General features: G+C 41.8%; 1 protein-coding gene across 2 annotated transcripts in view; it reads left to right on the top strand.

Annotated features, from left to right (window-relative positions):
* The window catches only part of LOC124003271 (6-phosphofructo-2-kinase/fructose-2,6-bisphosphatase 4-like), a 41,542-nt gene extending 17,113 nt beyond the window's left edge, over positions 1-24,429 (top strand). The window contains exons 1-14 of one of the 2 annotated variants that reach the window (XM_046311376.1): positions 8,440-8,636; positions 17,488-17,604; positions 17,722-17,818; positions 18,153-18,219; positions 18,641-18,715; positions 18,851-18,907; positions 19,175-19,296; positions 19,481-19,688; positions 19,768-19,914; positions 20,192-20,296; positions 20,368-20,497; positions 20,715-20,777; positions 21,217-21,281; positions 22,143-24,429. In XM_046311376.1, coding sequence (XP_046167332.1) covers positions 8,516-8,636; positions 17,488-17,604; positions 17,722-17,818; positions 18,153-18,219; positions 18,641-18,715; positions 18,851-18,907; positions 19,175-19,296; positions 19,481-19,688; positions 19,768-19,914; positions 20,192-20,296; positions 20,368-20,497; positions 20,715-20,777; positions 21,217-21,281; positions 22,143-22,202 — 1,434 coding nt within the window. In that variant the 5' untranslated portion in view covers positions 8,440-8,515 and the 3' untranslated portion in view covers positions 22,203-24,429. Of the gene's footprint in view, positions 1-8,439; positions 8,637-17,487; positions 17,605-17,721; positions 17,819-18,152; positions 18,220-18,640; positions 18,716-18,850; positions 18,908-19,174; positions 19,297-19,480; positions 19,689-19,767; positions 19,915-20,191; positions 20,297-20,367; positions 20,498-20,714; positions 20,778-21,216; positions 21,282-22,142 lie in introns of those variants that run through there. The other variant, XM_046311377.1, reaches the window with a different exon arrangement.
* Positions 24,430-26,912: the final 2,483 nt, after the last annotated feature.

The raw sequence follows: 26,912 nt of genomic DNA on the forward strand, positions 1-26,912 counted from the left end.
CATCAAAGGTAAACGATTAATTTGATTGCTTTTCGTGACCAAGCTACCTGATGCTAAGTGTACTTAATGTTTTGTCATGCGATCGATAAATTTACACACGCTTGGATTGCTTTCTCTGTTAAGCATAATTTCAACATCTGAGGCGACAGGTAGATTAACAAAAAGCTAAGCTGTGTTTTGCAATATTGCACTTGTGATTTTATGAATATGAATATTTTTAGTAATATTATTTGACTGAGGCGCTATGTTATTCAGCGGTTGCTGATGACAATTATCCCGCTTAAGGGATGGGTAGCGTCAAGAAGTTGAATTAAGAGTGTGTTCCATTTAACCTTGTCACATGAGAACCTCTTCCATAACAAAACTTAGACCGCTCAAGTTCCTTCTCTCGCTATCTTTCTTCCTCTCACTACACTGCGTGTAGCACAGCCCACTATGAGTGCGTAGTTGAGCACACACAGAAGGACGTTGTGAGCTGATTGTCCTCGCAGTGGCAGACCATGTGTAACAAAACCTGCACAGGATCGGTACATCCGAACATCATACCTGCAGGACAGGTACAGGATGGCAACAACAACTGCCCGAGTTACACCAAGAACGCACAATCCCTCAATCAGTGCTCAGACTGTCCGCAATAGGCTGAGAGAGGCTGGACTGAGGGCTTGTAGGCCTGTTGTAAAGGCAGGTCCTCACCAGACATCACTGGCAACAACGTAGCCTATGGGTACAAACCCACCGTCGCTGGACCAGACAGGACTGACAAAAAGTGCTCTTCACTGACGAGTCACGGTTTTGTCTCACCAGGGTTGATGGTTGGATTCACATTTATCGTCGAAGGAATGAGCGTTACACCAAGGCCTGTACTCTGGTGCGGGATCGATTTGGAGGTGGAGGGTCCGTCATGGTCTGGGGCGGTGTGTCACAGCATCATCGGACTGAGGGCAGGGCGACCAATACCTCAAGGCGTAAAAGCCCACTCCACTCGTGGAGTAGTGGCGTCTACGGCCCTTTTCAGAGGAACTGGGGTAGAGGATATTTGTGCAGCGGTGTTGTGGTCGTCACTAACTCCTTTTATCTGATTCTACCTGTTGGACGTGTCGACTAACTCTTTAGCTCGTTCTGTACTCAGCGTGGCTGAAAAGATGCAGGACTATTGGGCTGGGTTCCCATTAGGTCCGTTCTTTTTGGCAAAGAGAGACATGTCCGACATGACCTCTGTTTGACTTTGTCAGTACAGTAGGGAATGTCTAGTCCATATTCTATTATCTGCCCCATGAATCATTGGCTTTGCCTATGGATTGAGTGTGGTGGGTTACACTGAGAAATCAGTGAGTATGTCTTCTAAGTTGGTTCAGCCTCTACTCAGCTTTGCTGAGGTGAAGGCTAGAATTAAGGTGGGAAAAGCAGAACAAATGGACAGGGTTTCTATCAGGTCTGCTTTTTCCTACTAGAATGACTACATGACATGACTCCTGGCTGGGGGTGTGGCACAGTAGAGTCATGTATTATATCCTACTCACAGGTCTATGACTGTGTTTGGGCGGAAGGATTAGGGGATATGGTTTCTGTAACTGGTGTGTTATAGTACTATTAGACCAATCTTTAGTATTGGCAGTTTTGAGCTCATCCATCTGGTGGTACAGATTAGTATGACTCATATTCTGTTCGTCTGCCCCACTAGTCATTGGCTATGCCTTTCAGACTGCGTAGGGTGGATTAGACCGAGGACGCAGTACATTATGACGCAGTCAGTTTTCACAGTGTGTTACTGTTGCAGCCATTGTTGGGCCCAACCTTTCTTTAAGTGGGAAGTGTTAGGCTCGGAGAGAGTACATTTTGGACCGTTTCGCTCCGACATAAACCACTAGGAGCAGAGCTCCAATATGGGGCGGAGCTCCACAATATAGAACGATAGTTACCGGAGTTGTAACTCCAGTTCTATGAGTGGAGCGGAGCCCCATAGGACTTTCAGGCCCTGCCGAGCCCCAGTCTCGCTGAAGATAATTTTTTGGAAGGATGATTGAGGGGAAGCGTCCCCTTATATAGGGACACCTGTACTCCTATTGGCTGCAGGTGTGTGCATAATTTTCTCTCATGCTATTTGCTGCCTAGGCAGCGGGGGCTCTGCTCCACCCATAGAACTGGAGTTACAACTCCTGTAACTGGGGAGGCTGGTAGCCTAGTGGTTAGAGCGATTAGACTTGTAACCAAAAGGTTGCAAGATTGAATCCCCGAGCTGACAAGGTAAAAAATCAGACATTCTGCCTCTGAACAAGGCAGGTAACCCACTGTTCCTAGGCCGCCATTGAAAATAAGAATTTGTTCATATCTGACTTGCCTAGTTAAATAAAGGTTCAAATAAAATGTTTCAAAAACTATCGTTCTTCAACACACATTAGATGATAAAACCAGGTGCCTAGGACTTGTTAAAGTAATATGAAGAGACTGTTCTATCCCTATTCTGAATGACATTGAATGCAGCAGATTACTGCAGGTCTATTAGAGTACGGTGCGTTTGGAAAGTATTCAGACTCCTTTTCTTATTCAAAAATTGATTAAATAAATAGAAATGATCAGCAATCTACACACAATACCCCATAATGACAAAGCAAAAACACAGGGTTTTGGAAATAATTTAATTTCTAATTTATTTAAAAAAATAAACGTATTTATGTAAGTACTGTAATTTCTGGACTATTAAGCACACCTGAATATAAACCGCACCCACTGAATTAAAAAAATATAATTTGTATTTTGTACATAAATAAGCTGCAGGTGCCTACCGGGACATTGAAACAAATTAACTTTACACAGCCTTTAAACGAAACACGGCTTGTAACAAAAATAAATAGGCTTTTAAACGAAACACTGCTTGTAACAAAAAAAAAAAAATAGCAGTAAACAGTAGCCTACCAAGAAAGTCATTGGTCACTATCTTCCTCCTCCTGTGCACTGAAACCACTGAAGTCATCTCCTTCGGTGACGGAGTTGAATAGCCTCAGAATTGCTTCATCCGATGTTGGATCGCTGCCCTCTTCAACACGCAGCAGTCCAGCCTTTCGAAACCTGTTGATGATAGTGGATTTTTTGACAATGTTCCTCGCTGTCAGCAGCTCTATTTCCTTTTCCAACAGCCAGATCGATCGCCTTCAACTTGAAAGCTGCATCATATGCATTTCTCTGTGTCTTTGCCATGATGAGGGTGACAAAATGACTACAGTAATCAGAATGATGGAAAGTTTGAGCGCGCTCGGTTTACGTCACATTATGTGACTGTGCTCAGTTTTTTGGCAAAATCCATAAATTAGCCGCGTCATTGTATAAACCGCGAGGTTCAAAGCGTGGGAATAAAGTAGCGGCTTATAGTCCGGAAATTATGGTATTCAGATCCTTTACTGTGAGACTCTAAATTGAGCTCAGGTGCATTCTGTTTCCATTGATCACCCTTGATGTTTCTACAACTTGATTGGAGTCCACCTGTGGTAAATTCAGAGTTCCTCCAGAGTTCCTCTGTGGAGATGGGAGAACCTTCCAGAAGGATAACCATCTCTGCAGCACTCCACCAATCAGGCCTTTATGGTAGAGTGGCCAGATGGAAGCCACTCCTCAGTAAAAGGCACATGACAGCCTGCTTGGAGTTTGCCAAAATGCACTTAAAGGATTCTCTGACCATGAGAAACAAGATTCTCTGGTTTGATAAAACCAAGATTGAACTCTTTGGCTTGAATGCCAAGCGTCATGTCTGGAGGAAACCTGGCGGCGTGGTGGCAGCATCATGCTGTGGGAATGTTTTTCACTGGCAGGGACTAGGAAACTAGTCAGGATCGAGGGAAAGATAAATGGAGTAGAGAGATCCTTGATGAAAATCTGCTCCAGAGCGCTAAGGGCCTCAGACAGGGGCGAAGGTTCACCTTCCAACAGGACAATGACCCTAAGCACACAGCCAAGACAACGCAGGAGTGGCTTCAGGACAAGTCTCTGAATGTCCTTGAGTGGCCCAGCCAGAGCCCGGACTTCAACCCGACCGAACATCTCTGGAGAGACCTGAAAATAGCTGTGCAGCGATGCTCCCCATCCAACCTGACTGAGCTTGAGAGGATCTACAGCGAAGAATGGGAGAAATTCCCCAAATGTCAAGCTTGTAGCGTCATACCCAAGAAGATTTGTGGCTGTAATCGCTGCCAAAGGTGCTTCAACAAAGTACTGAGTAAAGGGTATGAATAGTTATGTAAGTGTGATATTTCCAGGGGGGAGGGGTTATATACATTTCTAAAAACCTGTTTTTGCTTTGTCATTATGGAGTATTGTGTGTTGATTTGAAGGGAAAAAACATTCTGAAATTTTAGAATACGACTAAGGGTTTTTCTTTATTTTTACTATTTTCTACATTGTGGAATAATAGTGAAGATATCAAAACTATGAAATAACACATATGGAATCATATAGTAATCAAAGGTTTAAACAAAATATATTTTAGCCACAATTTGCCACGATGACAGCTTTGCACACTCTTGGCATTCTCACAACCAGCTGCACCTGGAATGCTTTTCCAACAGTCTTGAAGGAGTTCCCACATATGTTGAGTACTAGCTGGCTGCTTTTCCTTAACTACGGTCTGACTTATCCCAAACCATCTCAATTTGGTTGAGGTCGGGGGATTGTGAAGGCCAGGTCATTTGATGCAGAACACCATCACTCTCCATCTTGGTAAAATAGCCTTTACACAGCCTGGAGGTGTGTTGGGTCATTGTCCTGTTGAAAAACAAATGATAGTCCCACTAAGCCCAAACCAGATGGGATGGTGTATCGCTGCAGAATGCTGTGGTAGCCATGCTGGTTAAGTGTGCCTTAAATTCTAAATAGATCAGACTGTCACCAGCAAAGCCACCCCCCCCCCCCCCCACACACACACACACACATGCTTTACGGTGTGAAATATATATATATGCAGCGATCATCCGTTCACTTACACCGCGTCTCACAAAGACATGGCAGTTGGAACCAAAAATCTCAAGTTGGACTCATCAGACCAAAGGACAAATTTCCACCGGTCTAATGTCCATTGTTTCTTGTCCAAAGCAAGTGTCTTATTATTGGTGTCCTTTTAGTAGTGGTTTCTTTGCAAGCAATTCGACCATGAAGGCCTTATTACACAGTCTCCTCTGAACAGTTGATGTTGAGATGTGTCTGTTACTTGAACTCTGTGAAGCATTTATCTGAGGCTGGTAACTCTAATGAACTTATCCTCTGCAGCAGAGGTAACTCTGGGTCTTCCATTCCTGTGGCAGTCCTCATGAGAGCCAGTTTCATCATAGCGCTTGATGGTTTTTGAGACTGCACATAAAGAAACTTTCAAAGTTCTTGAAATGTTCCGTATTGATTGACCTTAATTTCTTAGAGTAATGATGGTCTGTAGTTTCTCTTTGCTTATTTGCGCTGTTCTTGTCACACAACACAACTGACTCAAACACATTAAGGAAAGAAATTCCACAAATATAGTTTTAAGAAGGCACACCTGTTATGCATTCCATGAAGCTGGTTGAGGGAATGACAAGAGTGTGCAAAGCTGTCATCAAGGAAAAGGGTGGCTAAATATAAAATATATTTTGATTTAACACTTTTTTGGTTACTACATGATTCCATATGTGTTATTTCATAGTTTTGATGTTTTCACTATTATTCTACAATGTAGAAGATAGTAAACGTATAAAAACCCTTGAATGAGTAGGTGTTCTAAAACGTTTGATCGGGAGAGTGTGTGTGTGTGTGTGTGTGTGTGTGTGTGTGTGTGTGTGTGTGTGTGGATAGATATGATTGTATTATCTCCATTACTATGTTACTTGGTGTCAATGGGGGATTGAGTGGGTACACAGCCCCTCCCAGTGTTTTTAGAAAGTCCACAGTTCTCCGCTAGGAAATGCCACAAGGGGGTGCTATGATCCCTCTACTCTGAAAGTGAGTACTGGCAATTTTGGAAAACTGTAGCTACAATATTGCAACATGATTGAATATTCTTTCCATTAGTAGAACTTTGTCAGCTCGGCCAATAAAACAACACATTGGTTAAAAATCTGTTTTTTTATCCTATTGCTACAATTAAAAACACAGACCGACTGTTAGTGGCATAATAAATGTGTTTTAATTCACTTTTAATCGATTCTGATTCAATTACATTTTCTGATTAGGGAAACTCATAATCACCCAGTGTCCAGGAAGATAGTGGATAAAGCTGTCAGACTGCTGTAACTAACCTGTGAATCTATGCTATGAAACTGTATGATGTGTTGTTGCAAAATACATTTATGTACTGTGTGTGGTATGTTTACCTCGGATTATTTTCATCCCGGTTATTTTGAGGCAGAGGAAGGGAGTTTGTTCTGAACAGTTTGTTCGAATTGCTGAACATGAATGAATAGTACACCTCCCACTCTTTGACCACTGCGTTTATCTTCAGATCCCCATGCAGTGAACACGCCCTCCCGACCAATGTGTCAGCCCTATCATTGGACGATGCATTTTCCGTTTTCACCCGTGATTGGTTAAATTCACATGAACATTCACTGTCCATGTACGTTGCATGTGAACAGCGGAAGACGTATTTTTCTCAAACTAGTGCGTTATCTTAACCTTTCCCCTTCATTTTGCCGAGTGCGCCCCTCTTTTTAGCATAATGTGCTGTCAGATGCACTGTTGAGGGCGCACTGTTCTATTATATTACGATATAGGCACAATAAAACAACAAACTGGTTAGAAGCTGTGTTTATCCTATTGCTACAGTTCAAAGCACATACCGACTGTTAGTGGCATAATAAACATATTTTAATTCACTTTTAATAAACTCTGTTTCAATGACACTTTCTGTGTAGGGAAACGTATCACCAGTGGTGGAAAAAAGTACCCAATTGGTGAGTAAAAGTAAAGATACCTTCATAAAAATGACTCAAGTGAAAGTCACCCAGTAAAATACTACTTGAGTAAAAGTATTTGGGTTTTATTTAACCAGACAAGTCGGTTAATAACAAATTCTTATTAACAATGAGGGCTACCCCGGCCAAACCCTAAACCGGACGACGCTGGGCCAGTTGTGCGCTGCCCTATGGGACTTCCAATCACAGCCGGTTGTGATACAGCCTGGAATCGAACCATTGTCTGTAGTGATGCCTATAGCACTGAGATGCAGTGCCTTAGAACCCTGCGCCACTCTGGAGTTTTACATTTGCTTAAGTATCAAAAGCAAATGTAATTGCTAAAATATACTTAAGTATCAAAAGTAAAAGTATAAATAATTTCAAATTCCTTATATTAAAACTAACCAGATGGCACTATTGTTACAGCTAGCCAGGGGCACACTCACACCTCATTTACAAACAAGCATTTGTCTTTGGTGAGTCTGCCAAATCAGAGGCAGTAGGGATGAGCAGGCATGTTCTCTTGATAAGTGCAAGAATTTAACCATTTTCCTGTCCTGCTAAGCATATAAAATGTAACAAGTACTTTTAGGTGTCAGGGAAAATGTAAGGAGTAAAAAGCACATACTTTTACTTCACTACATTCCTAAATCAAATTAAAGGTTGTCAAAAATATAAACCGTAAAGTACAGATACCCCAAAAAACGATTTAAGTAGTACTTTAAAGTATTTTTATTTAAGTACTTTACACTACCACTTATCACACCGTTTGGCCAGGTAGCTGTCCGACTGTTTGTTAACTAATGTGAATATATGCCATGAATTAGCATGATGTGTTGTGTTGTTTATCGTTAGATCCCATGCAGTGAACACGCCCTCCTGACCAATGTGTCGGCCTTACCATTGGATAATGCATTTCCTCTTTTCACCTGTGATTGGTTAAATTCACATCAACATTCTCTGTCCATGTGCGTTGCATGCGAACAGCGGAAGACTCGTTTTTTATCTTTCCCCTACTTTAGTTTAGTGCGCCCCTCTTTTTGGGGCACTGTTCTACGATATTACGGTACAAGCACAGTTGGGTTGTTAAATTGTAGCATGCAGTAGCCATATTGTTATAACGTGAACAATGCATTTTAAAATCAAACGGGCTATGTATATTTTCTCCTAACTCTGACAGTATTTGGAGCATTAATAGTCTTCCTATAACATGACATGTTATTATGTTAATGTTGCATTTAAGCCTGGGCCTGTAGACTAAAACGGCGAAGTCATTGACACTGGCATCCCTTTTCAAGTAAGCCCCATACAATAAAGTCAGACCTCACACACAGATGCTCTGAGTTAATGGCAGGTCATCTTCATAGAAACGTAAATAAACAGAAAATAGCCTAAATTACAACGTTTTGCTCAACTTTATTGAATGATAATAAAAGTAGCCTAAACCATTTAATGCGCTCAGCGTAGTGACATTACGGTAATGATATAAGTTGTATGTTCCTCAGCCAATATGATATCATTCCCTCGCAGCTCTGTTGCTCAAACTAGCTGTCATTAAGTAGAATATCGCTTCTGTCGCTTAAAACGGGACAGGTGCAGCGACCAGGATGACTTCCAACGAATACAATATAATGGCTACATCACACCGTGAGCTTACTCAGAACCCGCTGAAGAAAATATGGATGCCATGGAAAAACGGGCTCTTTGTACACATTTTACAAAGAAGGGGTAAGTTGCCTTGGAGAAACACCGGCTTGTGCCAACAGCGCATGGGCGCAGCGGAAGGGTATGCTCGATTTGGCCAAATACTTTATATTTTAAACAAATGTAGATATGTTGTACTTCATCGAAGTTCGAGATTCCCAGGTGTTCTACACAGTGGCGTTGCGCAGCATGACAAGGTCAGGATTTTCTTCAAGGGACTAGTCTAATATTGAATCATTTCGATTTCGTCTTAAATTAATCCACTTTTTAAAATATTTTTATTTAGGTATTTCCATTTTCAAATGTTTATTCATGCCAATATTGCAATTACGCATAGGCTATGACTATATGAATTGCTAGAGAAATGGCCTATGATATCGAAAGGGTATGGAGGCGCTCAGAATTGAATTAGACCAGGCAGATGACACGCACATGACAACGCGCCGGTTGGCCCGTGATCGCACAACCGATCAACCCAACCATGCCGATGTACAGTAAAACAAGGTTATTTTATTGTTTAACTAAACATGTTTAAAGGGAAACTGAATGCTAAAACCAACATATCTAGTGGAAATTGCATATGTGGCATCGGTATTAGTCAAACACGTATTCTAATGGAAAAATTGACTGAAACGTGTAAGTAGGATAACTTTGGTCATAAAGTCAGTCTATTCCAAAACCGAGTTTTGTGAGATATGTGTAACTGAGGTTGTCACAATTTACACGAGGGTTGGTTTGGATTACAATCATGCACTTGCCAATTAAAGTGCCACTAAAGTCCAAAACGCGTGTTCTACAATATTGGACCATTGGCTTTCATACATCTCGTTTTTCGAATTATCTGCGTGGCTCAATCAAAACTGTCAACACGTTCAAATGGACGCAGTGCAGTGGTTGGAAATTCTGGCTAGGTGCGCATTAGGGCTGTTAGTCCCGTGGATGGTGGTCTCAGTGCGCTACGAAGCTATGTCACAATGGGATGCCAGACTATAGACTAGTATCTGCGGACTCAGACCAAACATGTACGTATGCAATGTTCGAGAATATTGGACCATTGGCATTCATTCTTTTCAAATTCTCAGCACAGCTCAGGCAATTTCTCAAACTGTCAACATAATCAAATGAACAGAGTACATGTACTGGAGACATGTTAGTTGGGAATCTTGGGTAGGTAGGCGTTCAGGCTGTAACCTAGTCCCCCACGGATGGGGGTCTCAGAGCAGTTTAGCTAGTGTCTCAGGGATGCCGGACTATCCATCTGTGGACTATGATTTATGAGTGCGAATTGTCATGATTGATGGCTGATTACACTCTATCCACTCATAGCAGCAGGACCTGAGACAAACCTGCCCATTACGCAGCGCCTCTGATTTATTTACACTACCAGTCAAAAGTTTGCACATCTACTCATTCCAGGGTTTTTCTTTATTTTACTATTTTCTACATTGTAAAATAATAGTGAAGACCTCAAAACTATGAAATGACACATGGAATCATGTAGTAACCAAAAAAAGTGTTAAACAAATCAAAATATATTTTGGATTTTAGATTCTTTAATGTAGCCACCCTTTGCCTTGATGACAGCTTTGCACACTTGGCATTGTCTCAACCAGCTTCACCTGGAATGCTTTTCCAACAGTTGAAGGAGTTTCCACATATGCTGCGCACTTGTTGGCTGCTTTTCCTTCACTCTGCGCTCCAACTCATCCCAAACCATCTCAATTGGGTTGAGGTCGAGTGATTGTGGAGGCCAGGTAATCTAATGCAGCACTCATCACGCTCCTCCTTGGTCAAATACACCGCCTGGAGGTCTGTTGGATCATTGTACTTTTGAAAAACAAATGATAGTCCCACTAAGCACAAACCAGATGGGATGGCGTATAACTGCAGAGTGCTGTGGTAGCCATGCTGGTTAAGTGTGCCTTGAATTCTAAATAAATCACTGACTGTGTCACCAGCAAAGCACCATCACACCTCGTCCTCCATGCTTCACTGTGGGAAACACACATGCGGAGATCATCCATTCAACTATGCGTCTCACAAAGACACAGCGGTTAGAACCAAAAATCTCACATTTGGACTCATCAGACCAAAAGACAGATTTTTACCTGTCTAATATCCATACTTGTGTTTCTTGGCCCAAGCAAGTCTCTTCTTCTTATTGGTGTTCTTTAGTAGTGGTTTCTTGCATCAATCCAACCATGAAGGCCTGATTTCACACAGTCTCCTCTGAACAGTTGATGTTGAGATGTGTCTCTTACTTGAACACTGTAAAGCATTTATTTGGGCTCCAATCTGAGGCTGGTAACTCTAATCAACTTATCCTCTGCAGCAGAGGTAACTCTGGGTCTTCCTTTCCTGTGGCGGTCCTCATGAGAGCCAGTTTCATCGTAGCGCTTGATGCTTTTTGCGACTGCACTGAAATTTTCCGTATTGACTGACATCGTCTTAACATAACGATGGACTGTGATTTGTCTTTGCTTGTTTGAGAGGTTCTTTCCATAATATGGACTTGGTCTTTTACCAAAATAGGCTGTCTTCTGTATACCACACCCACCTTGTCACAACGCAACTGATTGGCTCAAATGCATTAAGGAAAGAAATTCCACAAATGAACTTTTAACAAGGCTCACCTGTTAATTGAAATGCATTCGAAGTGACTACTTCATTAAGCTATTTGAGAGAATGCCGAGAATGTGCAAAGCTGTCATCAAGGCAAAGGGTGGCTACTTTGAAGAATCTGAAATATATTTTGATTTAACACTTGTTTTTTGGGGGGGGTTATACAGCAAACCAGCAAAATACCAGTCTCAACAGTGAAGAGGCAACTATGGGATGCTGGCCTTCTAGACAGGGTTCCTCTTCTTTTGCCCATCTTAATCTTTTCTTTTTATTGGCCAGTCTGAGATATGGCTTTTTCTTTGTAACTCTGCCTAGAAGGCCAGCATCCCGGAGTCACCTCTTCACTGTTGACGTTGACTGGTGTTTTGCGGGTGCCGTTTAATGAAGCTGCCAGTTGAGGACTTGAGGCATCTGTTTCTCAAACTAGACACTAATGTACTTGTCCTCTCGCTCAGTTGTGCACCGGGGCCTCCCACTCTTCTTTCTATTCTGGTTAGGGCCAGTTTGCGCTGTTCTGGTTAGAGCCAGTTTGCGCTGTTCTTTGAAGGGAGTAGTACACAGCATTGTATGAAATCTTCAGTTTCTTGGCAATTTCTCTTGTGGAATAGCCTTCATTTCTCAGAACAAGAATAGACTGACGAGATTCAGAAGAAAGATTGTTGTTTCTGGTCATTTTGAGCCTGTAATCGAACCCACAAATGCTGATGCTCCAGATACTCAACTAGTCTAAAGTAGGCCAGTTTTATTGACCATTTTCAACAGTGCTAACATAATTGCAAAAGGGTTTTCTAATGGTCAATTAGCTTTTTAAAATGATAAACTTGGATTAGCGAACACGGGAGTGATGGTTGCTGATAATGGGCCTCCCTGTATGCCTATGTAGATATTCCATTTAAAAAATCTGCCGTTTCCAGCTACAATAGTCATTTAGAACATTAACTGACTACACTATTTCTGATCAATTTTATGTTATTTTAATGAAATGAGCTTTTCTTTCAAAAACAAGGACATTTCTAAGTGACACCCAAACTTGTGTGTGTATTCATTCACACATTTTACACCGACACTCTTACACAAAACCCGCATACAGACACAACACACACTTTCCTACTTATCATATACTGCTGCTACTCAGTTATTTTTACTCTATTATTGTCTATCCTGTTGTCTAGTCACTTTACCCTGCCTTTATGTACATATCTACCTATCAAGTACCTCTTACCCCTGCACATTGGTCTGGCACTGGTACTCCCTGTATGTAGCTTAATTCTTGTGTATTTTATTCCTTGTGTTACTATTTTTATTTATATTAATATTTTTTAACTCTGCATTGTTGGGAAGGGCTCGTGAGCAAGAATTTCACTGTAGTCTATAACTGTTGTATTTGGTGCATGTGACAAATGCGATTTTGATTTGAAGTGAGAATTGAGACTGTGCTATATCTTACCGATATCTTACCGATTCTCTACATCTTCTGTCCAAAAACAAATCCTGTAAAATGACGTCAACACATACTAGAGGAGTTACTGGCTAGCTTCGTTAACAAACTACCTACGTTGGTTCTGGCGCGTATGACCAGAATGACACTTCGAAGACCCACCAAAGGCACCCTCTGTTTCTGTTTGAAAATTGAGAAAGAGGCGGAGTTAGACTTTGGCCATGAAAAATGGTCCATCTTTGCTTGAGAAATAGTGCATCAAACACCTTAGCCAGATAAAGTTGCACGACTAAGACCTCCTCTGCAAAAAAATCAATTTGGTTACTTTATTTATCTTATATTAATGAATATTTATCTTATATTAATTCTGACTATTTTGTGGAAGTGGTAGTGGCTATGTTGTTTCTACAGTGACTCATGGGGAAACAACAATAACTGCCAGCGTAGGGTTTGGCGGTAGGGCCGGCAATCATTGACTGGTTTGGATTTTTACTTTACCTTCTAAAATGGTATTTAAATGTTTGATTTGTTACAAAGAATAATTCAGTAATGGAATCATTGTTCTTCCTCTGTCATCAATGGTTACCTGCAAGGAAACACGTGCCGTCATCATTCCTTTGCACAAAAAGGGATTCACAGGCAAGGATATTGCTCCCAGTAAGATTGCACCTAAATCAACCATTTATCAGATCATCAAGAACTTCAAGGAGAGTGGTTCAAATGTTGTGAAGAAGGCTTCAGGTCACCCAAGAAAGTCCAGCAAGCGCCAGGACGTCTCCTAAAGTTGATTCAGCTGCGGGATCAGGGCACCACCAGTACAGAGCTTGCTCAGCAATGGCAGCAGGCAGGTGTGAGCGCATCTGCATGCACAGTGAGGCGAAGCCTTTTGGAGGATGGCCTGGTGTAAAGAAGGGCAGCAAAGAAGCCACTTCTCTCCAGGAAAACATCAGGGATAGACTGATATTCTGCAAAAGGTATAGGGATTGGACTGCTGAGGACTGGGGTAAAGTAATTTTCTCTGATGAATCCCCTTTCTGACATTTTGGGGCATCTGAAAAAAAGCTTGTCCAGAGAAGACAAGGTGAGCGCTACCATCAGTCCTGTGTCATTCCAATAGTAAAGCATCCTGAGACCATTCATGTGTCGGGTTGCTTCTCAGCCAAGGAAGTGGGCTCACTCACAATTTTGCCTAAGAACACAGTCATGAATAAAGAATGGTACCAACACATCCTCCGAGAGCAACTTCTCCCAACCATCCAGGAACAGTTTGGTGACGAACAATGCCTTTTCCACCATGATGGAGCACCTTGCCATAAGGCAAAAGTGATAACTAAGTTGCTCAGGGAACAAAACATCGATATTTTGGGTCCATGGCCAGGAAACTCCCCAGACCTTAATCCCATTGAGAACTTGTGGTCAATCGTCAAGAGGCGGGTGGACAAACAAAAACCCACAAATTCTGACAAACTCCAAGCATTGATTATGCAAGAATGGGCTGCCATCAGTCAGGATGCGGCCCAGGAGTTAATTGACAGTATGCCAGGGTGGATTGTAGAGGTCTTGAAAAAGAAGGGTCAACACTGCAAATATTGACTCTTTGCATCACCTTCATGTAATTGTCAACTAAAGCCTTTGACACTTATGAAATGTTTGTAATTATACTTCAGTATTCCATAGTAACATCTGACAAAAATATCTAAAGACACTGAAGCAGCAAACTTTGTGGAAATTAACATTTGTCATTCTCAAAAAAAATTTGCCACGACTGTACATTACTGGATTTATACATGGGATATTGTTTCTCAACAGGAAAATATAAATAGCTGGAGTGTCCATTTTTAATAGCAACAATCAATACAGTATTGTAGCATAGAAAGTAAGGATGGAAAAATTGTGATGGCTTTTTTTCGTGAGAAGGTGATATTGAACCAATGCACTGTGAGTATACAAAACTGCTCTTTCCATGACATAGCTTTCACCTGGTCAGTCTATGATCTCTTGATGTCACTTGTTAAATCCACTTCAGTCAGCGTATATGAAAGGGAGTAGACAGGTTAAAGAAGGGTTGTTAAACCTTGAGACAATTTAGACATGGATTGTGTATGTGTGCCATTCAAAGGGTGAATGGACAAGACAATGTAAGTGCCTTTTAAATTGGGTATGGTAGTAGGTTTGAGTGTGTCAAGAACTGCAACGCTGCTGGGTTTATCACACTCAACCGTTTCCTGTGTGTATCAAGAATGATCCACCACCCAAAGGACATCCAACCAACTCACTGGAATGCTTTCAACACTTTGTAGATTCCATACCCCGGTGATTTTGAGGCTGTTCTGAGGGCAACTCAATATTAGGCAGGTGATCCTAATGTTTTGTACTCTTTGTATATTTTGTATAATTCGCACAAAGAGCCTGTGAGATGAGCTGTAGTAGAAGAAATGTGTTGTACAAGTTAGCAGCGTCCTCCGATAAGCCACAGCTTCCCCTTGGCTGCGACAGACAAGCTCGCTCTCTTTGCTCTACAAGATGGTGTCCGGACGCGTATTAAAAACTCTGTGCCGTCTAGCTCAGTCCACATCCAGTTCAACATCCACTCAAGGGCTCCGCTGGCCGAGACGGCCAGGTTGCTCTCCACTGTCCTCATCTTCGTCAGTGTTACAACTGCCCCCAAGACGCAAATCTCGTTTTTCTTAATGAGCAGCAAAAAAGCCCAGGCAAATTCTGTGAGTTCAGCTGCCCTTTAAACATAATTTGAGCAAATATATTGTGAAGGCGACGTTGAACTTATGGAAAGGACAGCACAGGAGCGCCTGTTTGTTTGTTTGTTTGGTCCACTTGTCCATGGCCCAGCAGCATTGAGAAGGGACTGGTAAACGATCAATATGAGCCACTGTTATTGTTGCGCGGCAGAATAACAGGCAGCCAACCATCGTCAAAAGTCCAAAACAAACAGTTGGGGAAAACCTACTGATTCACTACAGAACTTCCATATGTCCCTTCACTGTGGGTTCGGGTCCCAACAGGGATTTCCCCAGACGGTTTTATGAAGAGTATTTCCCTAAGGAAACGAGGGCATATTTCTTTAATTAATCCTTATTTTACCTGGTAAATTGACTAAGAACATATTCTCTTTTACAGCCATGACCTGGGGTATAGTTACCGGGGGGAAGAGGGGATGAATGAGCCAATTGGAAGCTGGGATGGTGGCCATGATGGTATGAGGGCCAGATTGGGAATTCAGCCAGGACACCTGGGTTAACACCCCTACTTTTCCGATAAGTGTCATGGGATCTTTAGTGACCACAGGAAGTCCGGAACCCCGTTTAACGTCCCATCCGAAAGACGACACCCTACGTGGGGCAGTGTCCCTGTCACTACCCTGGGGCATTGAGATCTCCTTTGATCAGAGGGAAGAGTGCTCCCTAAAGGCCTTCCAACACCACTTTCAGCAGCATCTGATCTCCCATCCAAGGACTGACCCGGCGTAGCTTCAAAGGAAAGCCAGCAATGGGATTCAAGGTGGTATACTGCTGCATAACTGTGTTGCAGTAGAGATTTTGTTTGTGTGGAGGGCAGTGTCATTTGTGTGTGGTAGGTATGCAGCAGATGATTACTCTGCAGTCTTGGTTTGTCTCACCTCCTGTGGAACTCTGTCTACTTTTCGCTGAGTCAACCAAGGGTTCAGTCAGCCACTGCTTGGAATCTGTAATGTTTTAGGTTTGACTTGTTCCGTGTCCTCACACAAAAAAACCACTGTTCTCCCTCTGACCTATTCCAGACGCTCCCTTGTGCTGAGCTCGACTCTCTCCCTCAGGTGCAACCGCTGAAGATTTCAGAGGTGGTTGTGCCCACTTTGGCACGTTGTATATTTGGCACAGTAATTGGAAAAATACTAGAACACTGAACCATGCTAGGCTTGGTGTGATTTCATAGGGTCAGTGGAGGAGATTACAATTGCTTGTTTACCCAGGAGTTGCATACTTTCCCCTCTGTTTAGAAGAGGGCCACATGATGACTTTGTCAAACCCGGCCCGGTTTACCAAAAGCATCTTACGGCTAAGTTCATTGTTTCAACATTCGTAGGTGCTCGTAATCTAATGCCTGCTTCAGACCACTCGTAGAAAAGCTAAGTACGTCATTAGATGCTTTTTTTGCCCTCAGCACTAGGATCAAGCAGTTGGTCAGCAGCGTGTTATGCTGTGTCACTCTTTTTGAACTTTTGTTGATGGTTTCAAAAAGGCTGTTCTGTAGTTGATCACTGTAAGTTGGTTGTTCTAGGCTCATCGGATAGTATGTCTGTGTGCAGTCTGTGGATCCCTCTTAGCGTCAGGTCTACTTACCCTAGTATAATTACATCTGCAAATATGTGTCTCACAGCTTCACCAGCCTTTGCAAAGCCATAGTCTGTTTGACTTGCTCTCCGGTATGGGAGCAATTTATTCATTTATTTTCATTCCTAGATTCCCTCTGTCAACAACACAATTCATGCCCACTTCTCTCTCCACTCTACATTCTCATTGTTCCTCAGTTGGCTCAGATATGCTAGGGGTTTCAATCCTCATTGTGAATGCATGTTTCTGTTTGTGTCTGCTTTACCTTCACTCAAATGATCACCCAAAGCTACTCCATCCAGTCTATGCATTAATTAACGTCTGAGTTGTTCGATTCGTTTCTGTGTTAATGGGGCAAGGTCCCACTTGATTCAACAACAGACTGTACCTTCCACTGATTTTCACAATGTCCGAGTTCATTCAACTTTCTGTCTCTCTTCCTATTTTTCTGTATCTCCTCTTTCTCTCTCTCCTCTTTCTCTCTCAGTATGTATGACCAACTGTCCCACCCTCATTGTGACGGTGGGCCTCCCAGCGAGAGGGAAGACCTACATCTCCAAGAAGCTGACCCGCTATCTCAACTGGATTGGTGTGCCAACCAAAGGTACTAGGTCGAGCTTTTTCTCTCGGTCTCACACACACATAGACACATACACACAGGGAATAGGGTTTACCCTATAAACATGTTCATCTTGACTAAGAGTATCTATGTGTTGTTTAGAGTTCAACGTGGGTCAGTACAGGAGGGAGTGTGTGAAGATCTACAAGTCTTTTGAGTTTTTCCATCCAGACAATGAAGAGGGGCTGAAGATCAGGAGGTGAGGCTGGAGACGGGCTGATGGATTGAAATGCATGGGACAAGTTAGGCCTAACCCAACACTCTATTCACTTATCCCTCATTACAGGCCAAAGTTACAGGGAATAGGCTCTTTGTTGGGCTCTACTAGGCAGATACAGTTGAGGGGGGGGGGGGGGGGAAGAGAGAAGTATCTATTTACATTAATATCCACAAAATACATTTTGACCCAGTTGCTTTATTTTAGCAAAGTTTCAATTCAGTTAATTGTCATAGATCTGTACCTACATTGTCTCTTGTCTCTCTCTAGTTTCTTGCCATCTTTCTGATTCTGTTGTGTACGTGTCCACCCATAGGCAGTGTGCACTGACGGCGCTGAATGATGTGTGCCAGTACCTGACTGTGGAGGGAGGCCAGGTGGCGGTGAGTAGAGCAGATCAGGCCCACGGTGACTTGTTTGGTTCATGATCACAGTGTGAATGAGGATGTTGCTAAATAGTGGGAAAAGGGTGCACACGCCAATAGTTAGTTATTTCTTGCTTGGTAATTACATTTACTGAATGTATTTATGTAGATTAGGTACGTGTATTCAAATGCCAGGACTGTCTTGAATGTTAAATTCAATATACAGGTATGTAATTAATCTGGCCTACGATGCAGAGAATAACTTGTGTTTTGGCGTGTGCACCCTTTTCCCCACGATTGCTCTTCAGTCGACAAGACTTGTTTGGGTAAGTGCAGCAACTCCTATACATGTTCATGTTTTGCTTGATGCTGCCGGGACTCCTAACCTGAATGCAATGAGGATGTTGTGACTGACTGGAGTTTATGTTCCTTACCTCAGGTGTTTGATGCCACTAACACCACCAGGGAGAGGAGATGGACCATCACCAGGTTTGCAGAGCAGAATGGCTTTAAGGTATGGAACCACAGGGCCAGGCGTTAGTATCTGTAGTTATTGTCTTGTTCTTTGGCTTCACTACCTTTTCTTATAGTCTACAGTATATTTCACTGTAATGTATTTTATACTGAAGCTTCATGTTCAACCTCCCAGGTGTTCTTTGTGGAGTCTGTGTGTGAAGACCCTGATGTCATTGCAGAGAACATAGCGGTGCGTGACATCTCTGCTATCTTTCAGCACTGTTCATGTGTCACTGGTTGTATAAAAGATCAGACATTATTAAGCATACTTGCTCATAAAATTCAAGACTTCTACTTTAATCATTGATATTCCTGTGTGACAGGCCTCCTGATGAATAATTTGTACTATCTTTCTGTTGATATGCCCTGGCAAACATTCAGACACGCAAGATGGTTTTCCTCTTTTTCTCTCGACTCATTTCCTCTCACTGTCTGTATTTCATATCTGTCTGTGCAGCAAGTGAAGCTGGGTAGTCCTGATTACATAGACTGTAATACAGAGGAGGTCATCGAGGACTTCATGAAGAGAATCAGGTGCTACGAGAACTCTTACCAGCCACTGGATGAGGTTCTAGACAGGTGAACACACACACACACACACACACACACACACACACTAGTGGTTTCAGAATACGTTTTGACAAGATACTGGACAAGGGAGAATGCAAACACATACTCAGAATACACATGGACAAGGTCAGCAGTCTTTACCTCACACCGCTAATAGATCTGATAGTCACTCCTACTCCATCCCCCACCCCAGGGATCTGTCCTACATTAAGATCATGGACGTGGGCCAGAGATACCTGGTGAACAGGGTGCTGGACCACATCCAGAGCCGCATTGTCTACTACCTAATGAATATCCACATCACGCCACGTTCCATCTACCTGTGTCGCCATGGAGAGAGTGACCACAACGTCAAAGGACGCATCGGAGGAGACTCGGGCCTGTCTGGCAGGGGCAAGGAGGTTTGTTGATTTGTCCGTCTGTCTTTTCGTAATAGAAATGTATATGCAACAATCTTTCTCTCCCTTTTCTGTTGGTCAGTTTGCAAAGTGTCTGGGGAAGTTTATCCAGGAGCAAAACATTGACAATCTGAAGGTGTGGACCAGTCAGATGAAGAGAACCATTCAGACAGCCGAGGCCGTGGCTGTCCCCTATGAGCAGTGGAAGGCTCTCAACGAGATCGATGCTGTAAGTCTTGTGTGTTTGTGTGTGTGCAATTTTGGCCTAAAATATGAATTTAATGTGTCCTTTTCATTTCAATGTGATGTCTCCTAAGCCTGCTGTTAAACAACCTTTTAGTTTTTGTTGCATGTGTGTTTAGACTTGGTATTTTGTTTGTATTTATTCTTTCATAGTGTATCTATGATTATGCTCAGAGTCAGCCAATGGGATTGGTGGTTCCCACTTCCCATGTGTCCTAACCCTGCTGTTAAAAAGCTTGTTTTACTTTGTTTCCCTCTCCTAGGGTGTGTGTGAAGAGATGACGTATGAGGAGATCCAGGTACATTTCCCTGTGGAGTTCTCACTGAGAGACCAGGACAAATACCGCTACCGCTACCCTAAAGGAGAGGTGAGTCCATCACAGCACCAACACTGACTGACAAAGTGTGTGTGTTAACAGGCCTCTACTTGTCCCCTCAGTCCTATGAGGACCTGGTGCAGCGGTTGGAGCCAGTCATCATGGAGCTGGAGAGGCAGGAGAACGTCCTGGTCATCTGTCACCAGGCTGTCATGCGCTGCCTGCTCGCTTACTTCCTGGATAAGAGTGCAGGTACCATATATCTCTTAAAATACCCAACACACCGCAGTATTACGGTTTAATTCCTACTATTCAATAACAAACTGAGTATATAGGAGAGTGAGTGTTCTGCATGTGCTGTTCATCAGTCATGATCAGATAAGCATTGGTATATTATTTTAGTAGCTCTAACTCCACTCAATTGAATCCATTTAGGCTTTTACAACATTGTTCTGTTTTTGTTCTTCAGAGGAGCTGCCTTTCCTGAAGTGCCCTTTGCACACTGTATTGAAGCTGACCCCTGTGGCGTATGGTGAGTACACTATTATCAATAACTGCATGAAAGTATTAATAAACACAGCATAGTGGTTTCAATGAGATGCTTTTATTCCAGGGGTGCAACTTTCACCGGGGACCTGACCCCCCCTCCCCACACATTCTGAAATAGCATTTTTGTGTACGTCTCTCCCCCCACAGTTGTATCATTACACTGTGATACAAAAAGTGGCATTGTGTGCTTTAGTGTTTTATATTTTTATAAAAGTTGCGCCCCTGCTTTATTCCATGCATATTTACTCCAATGACATGTATTTATCGATTTGATTCGGAACACCTGGATCCTTTACACTGCACCTATATTTTATGTACCTTAGTAGTGTTGATCTGTGTATTAGACCCAGTGTACGGCTGCTGCTCTCTAGTGGTCTGACGAAGGAACATGTTTCGTTTTGTCTCCCATCCTGTCCATGTAGGATGTAAAGTAGAGTCTATCTGGTTGAATGTCGAAGCTGTGAACACCCATAGGGACAGGCCAGAGGTAGGTACCCCAGACAGAAGCACTCTTTCTGGGCTTGCACTCTCAAAGGCCTTGATCACACTGCAGGCCTTAATGCTCAATTACGTTTTTTTGTTTTTCAAATACATTTTGGGCTACTGACATTCCAAACAGCAAGTTACAAATTACCAAATCGGATTTGTGTGTTTAGACAGCATTCATTTGCTGACAAGGCTACAGTAGTCATAGTAATGACTGGTGTGTAGGCTGCTTGGCAGTGGTGCTCGTGCTTCCTATCACTGAGGCGTTATGTAGCGTGCTACGGTGACAACGATGCCTGCCATGGATGTTTGCTTTGAATGTTCAAAATCCTAGTGTAACAACACTTTTAAAGCCTCAAGATAAGATGATCCAACTTTCAAACCAGTCCTTTTTGGCCACAGCACTCAACTAGCTAGCTAGCCGTTTAGCTTTCTAGCACATTCGCTCATTTTTATGTACACAATTAAGAAGCTAGTTTGCTACCACACGCAAGCAACAAGATATATACAAATGTGTTCTTAGTGGACTTGCCTAGTTAAATAAAAAATGAAAAAATAAATATGACTAATAATAAACCACTTGAGGGCATAAATCTGATTTGACCCGTTCAGACAGAAGTTGCATGGCCAGAAATCGGATTGTAACCGACGTCAAACCACCTAGGTATCCGATCTTATGTACTTTTTGGCAGTTCAGACTGCAGGAAAAAGTACTGATTTCGAATCGGATATGCAAATAAGTAGGATTTGAGTCACTTCAAACTGCCATTGTGAACACCGCTAAACAGAGAGGAAAAGGTTCAATTGAACTGACCTTATGTGTCCTAGTACTGACTGCTTTCTCTCTCTTTTCATTGTCCAGAATGTAGACATTTCACGGATGCCGGAAGAAGCCCTGTTCACAGTCCCCGCCCACCAGTGATGAGTGACGGCGCACAAAGTTTAGATTCAATCAGTTCTTCCTTCACCTACGATAGGTGTAACGGCGTTAGCTGTCAAATCAGGAAGCGACTCTCTGCGTGATACCTATTGCGGACATTTCCATTTTATGTCACGAGTCTCATTAGTAATAATCCCATGCAGCCTTGTTACAAGTTCAAACACGGGAATGTGTTGTAATATACACCTCGATTAGGCTGATATGAATCCTCATTATTTAGGTTAATGATGTTCAATTTGAGTGTTATTATTTCTATATAGCCATGACTTTCTCTTTATGTACTTCTAATGTGAGTGGGACGGGTGTGGCTTGGTGACAATAACCGCACGAGCAGCCGCTCAGATTAGACCGCTCTAAAGCAGTTCCACTTCCAGCACCTCCTAAACACCAGCTATGCAGGTGTTGGCTACCACTGGTTAATGCTTGATCTGATTGAATCCAGGCCCTAGACTCCCAAGTGTCATCACTCACCATGGCTACTTCATCTACTCAATCAGAAATCAATGCAAATTGCTATTTAAAAAAAAATCCTTGCAGCGGGATTTGAAAAGAGTGCATCCGAATCTTTCATTTGACATATTTCTATCTAAAGCGGCAATCAGCAGAGGAAACGATTATGAAGAGTGATCCCCGGTTTCGGTAAAAAGCTGAGGGATGGGCTGGAGAAATGTAACTATTCTCAAATTGGGATGACCATCCATGATATCAACATTGAGTTTTAACCATGTTTTGAGGCTATATAGTGTTTGTTTACATTTACTTTGGTTACAAACATTGGAGTAAAAGCTTAGATTTTGGGTTCTGATGGAGGCATTTATACATTTTATTCTTCAAAGAATCATTCATTTACAAGTCCAAAAATGTAATTAGCGACTGCTGATTTCCCCTTTTAAACATACTTGTTTAATCTTGGTTCTTCACCTGATCTGTGTATTTCCTTCTGTGCAAAATTGGCTGTGTTTAGACAGGCATCCCAATCCTGATCTTTTTTTCCACAAATTGGTCTTTTGACCAATCATATCAGATATTTCTCAGAGCTGATCTGATTGATCAAAAATAATTAGAATTAGGCTGCCTGTCTAAACGTCTAGAGAACTGGAATCCAGTTCAATGGTGATTCACCCCACTATCGGGGTATGTGTGCCTGTGAGTGAGTGAGTGAGTGAGTGAGTGAGTGAGTGAGTGAGTGAGTGAGTGAGTGAGTGAGTGAGTGAGTGAGTGAGTGAGTGAGTGAGTGAGTGAGTGAGTGAGTGAGTGAGTTATGAACTGTAAGGACAATCTGATGTGAAACCTTTTTTATATACATGACATATGGCTTTTAATCAAATTGTAAAGTGTCTTGACACTGGCTGCGTTTACACAGGCAGCCCAGTTCTGAACTTTGTCCACTAATTGGCCTTTTAACCAATCAGATCAACTCTTTTGCCAATCATTTGGTAAAGATCAGAATTGGCAGCCTGTGGAAGCTAAATGTAATACTCCTTGTTCTTAGTATTTTTAGTTGTTGTCCAACCATTTGTCCGTTTTTTTTTTAAGCTGTTTTTTTATTTTGTGAATTTCCTATTAAACCAACTATTGCGTTTACCCGCTACAGAAGATGTGATATTTGGAATCAGACTCTAGGTGGGGACATACATTGTAGGTAATATTTGTTTTAAATATATATATGTCTGGTATAAAATCAGACATAAAGGTGGTTTTGCACATCTATTTTTTTTCAATCAAGGTCATCTTCATCTAGTTCAAATCTAGACTGACTTTTTTTTCATGTTGCATCAGTGATCTGCTATATCAAGAATGTGTTTGGCTCTATTGCTCAATGTCTGCTGTAGTTTAGCATCAGTAGTGTCATTTACATTTACATTTAAGTCATTTAGCAGACGCTCTTATCCAGAGCGACTTACAAATTGGTGCATTCACCTTATGACATCCAGTGGAACAGTCACTTTACAATAGTGCATCTAAATCTTGACAAATCAATTGAAATGACTACTAATATCTGTGTAAACACAAGTAGTGATCACCATAATAATCAGGTGTCAGTAATGCTGTGAATGTCAATAAATCGCTCACTGGTTGATTATCGTTTTCAGCAGGTTCACCATGTCTTGTTTGTTCATTTTGACTTGTTTGTCAACGTGCCAAGAATATGATGCATTCAATGTAAATATCTACATCATCCAAATGGAATAAATATGTTTTAGTTAAATCTCTTGCTGTCGTCTTCTGCTAAAAGAAATGTCTCTTTTGAAGTGTTTCATGTAGTTATAGTCAGAGCCATATTTATAGAGTCCTTACTCAGGCCTTGGCCTTAACTGTCCAGTGAAAGTCTCACTTTTAAAAGCACATCTTAACTCCTACCCAAATAGTGTTTTTGATTCATCCTATACTTGTATTTGTGGCCAAAGCATAAGTGAGAGAAACACTTCAAAAACCCCACCTCAAACTTGTATCTCAAGACGGTTTCAAAAATGCTTGCTATCCCCTCAGAGGATGCTGTCATGTTTTTGGCTTGAGATGTATCATTTGTATTATACATAACATTCAAATGGAAAGCTGTTTTTTAAACGGGACCAAAGCAGCTGTTTTTATCTCAATATCAAAACAAATTGCGTAACAATTAAGTACCTCACTGTGATTGTTTTCAATTAAAATGGTTAAAAAATATAATTATAGGTTCTTAGCAAAGGGCATGTTCTCAAGCAACACGTACTAGAACGGTCTGGAATTTGTCCGAGTGGAGAGGGGGGGAAACTGACAATTAGCTGGTGTATGTATGTAAACTGCCGGCTTCAACTGTATTTTAAAGTAGCCACCCTTGGCCTTGACAGCTTTGCATACTCTTGGCATTCTCTCAACCAGCTTCATGTGGTAGTCACCTGGAATGCAATTAGTTTGTAAAAAAAAAAAACAATCGCTTACACATTAAAAGTGGCACTTGAGGCACACTCAGTGAAACTATAAACTCATGTACCTAATCTTCAGACCAAGTCTGCAAACCTGCAAGTACGTTATCTGCTTTACACTCAGTTTGCAATTTTAAAACACTTTTTACTAAACACAGTTCTCTACATTAGACATCTTTCAAAACTAACAGATCCTGTGTTTCGTTTGGAAAACACTGCCCTTCAAAATGCCACACTCATTTGCCGATTACTTACACCCAGTGCTCACGAGTGAAACTTGTAGCTCATTTCTTCACTTAGAAATCAGAGATTGAGCGCTATAAATAGACTTCAGGTTGGCATTCTTGGTTTAGACAACAATGGAGGCAAATTTTGGAGAGCGTAAGAGGGGGACGAGGAACAAAGAGGAGGCCTGTGGTGACATAAACGAGGGGGCATGCCAGGGCTGGATACGCCACTCCAGACGCTACTTCCCCTGCTGTTTAGCCAGAGAGAACATCGCTTGTGATGATGAGGTGCTGTGGCCAGACCCAAATAGGAGACAGGATGCACCCTAATAGTTTTTTTCTTAATAGTAACAAGCCTGTTTGTTTATATTGTACTGTATTTGTTTTGTCTGTTACTGTTCATCCCGAAATATGGATGAAAATCCGTTTTGAGAAATAAAAAAATTGTATTTTTCCCCCCCTTGCATTTCTGTTTATAGCGTAAATGTATATTGAATATGCATACATACTGTATATATCTGTGCACATGTACGTGTGAGTGCTATGATGAACTGCCGTGGACTCCACTGCACATTGAACATACAAAATACACAAGATGGTATTGTTTTTACATTTTTCAAATCTGTGTGTAGTTGGCCTGTATAAGAGCGGATTTTATGGTTTGTGTGTATAGTTTTGTTGCAAAAACACAATTATTATTTTTTTGCAACAAGAGAAGAGTTCATTGTTTGGAATGAAGAGTTTGTTTTGCAAGAGATGTGACGTTTTTCATGTTGTGTGTGTTTTGGGGTTTTGTGTGTAGAGTCTAGAGAAAAGGAGCCATAGTTTCAGATATCATGTGTAAGCAATTGTCAAAAACTGTAACAGGGGTGCCTTGTTAAAGTTTTTTATATATATAATACCATGCTATTGTTTGATAGTGCACAGCAACTGGTTTGATACATTCACCTCTGAGGCTAAATAATGTACTTACATTCAGTAATCTTGCTCTGATTTGTCATCCTGAGGGTCCCAGAGATAAAATGTAATGTAGTTTTGTTTGAAAAAAATGTTGGAGCTGAGTTCTACGGTTTGACCCCACTTCTGTCTCTGTTGCCTTGCAAATGATTATACGCCTGTGAAGAACCAGGTCTTGACCTGCAAGCCTTGGCAGTAACCAGGTGTATGCCTTTAGGTTAAAGGGCCACACCCACCCCACCCAGCCATCTAGATGTGTCTTTTCTGTGGGGAAGCTATTATTACCATAGCATTTTGTATGTTCTCTATAGTTATGTACTTGTAAATTGACTAATTTGAGCAAACTCCTGGCAGACTTGATGCAAAATGTTGTGTAGTCAGGTAATTCTTCACTGGATCAGTCTGAAACTTTGCACACACCTGCTGCAAGCTTGTGGACAAATTCTAAATTACACCTAGGCTCCTATGTTAATGTATGGCCTTTCACTTGCATTTCAAAGATGATGGAACAAACTTTTTTTTATTTTTAGAAAAGGTATGTTTTTCTGTTTTGTATTATATTTTACCAGATCTAATGTGTTATATTCTAATTTTCAACAACT

This window comes from Oncorhynchus gorbuscha, linkage group LG18 (genome assembly GCF_021184085.1).
Source record: "Oncorhynchus gorbuscha isolate QuinsamMale2020 ecotype Even-year linkage group LG18, OgorEven_v1.0, whole genome shotgun sequence".
NCBI lineage: Eukaryota > Metazoa > Chordata > Actinopteri > Salmoniformes > Salmonidae > Oncorhynchus > Oncorhynchus gorbuscha.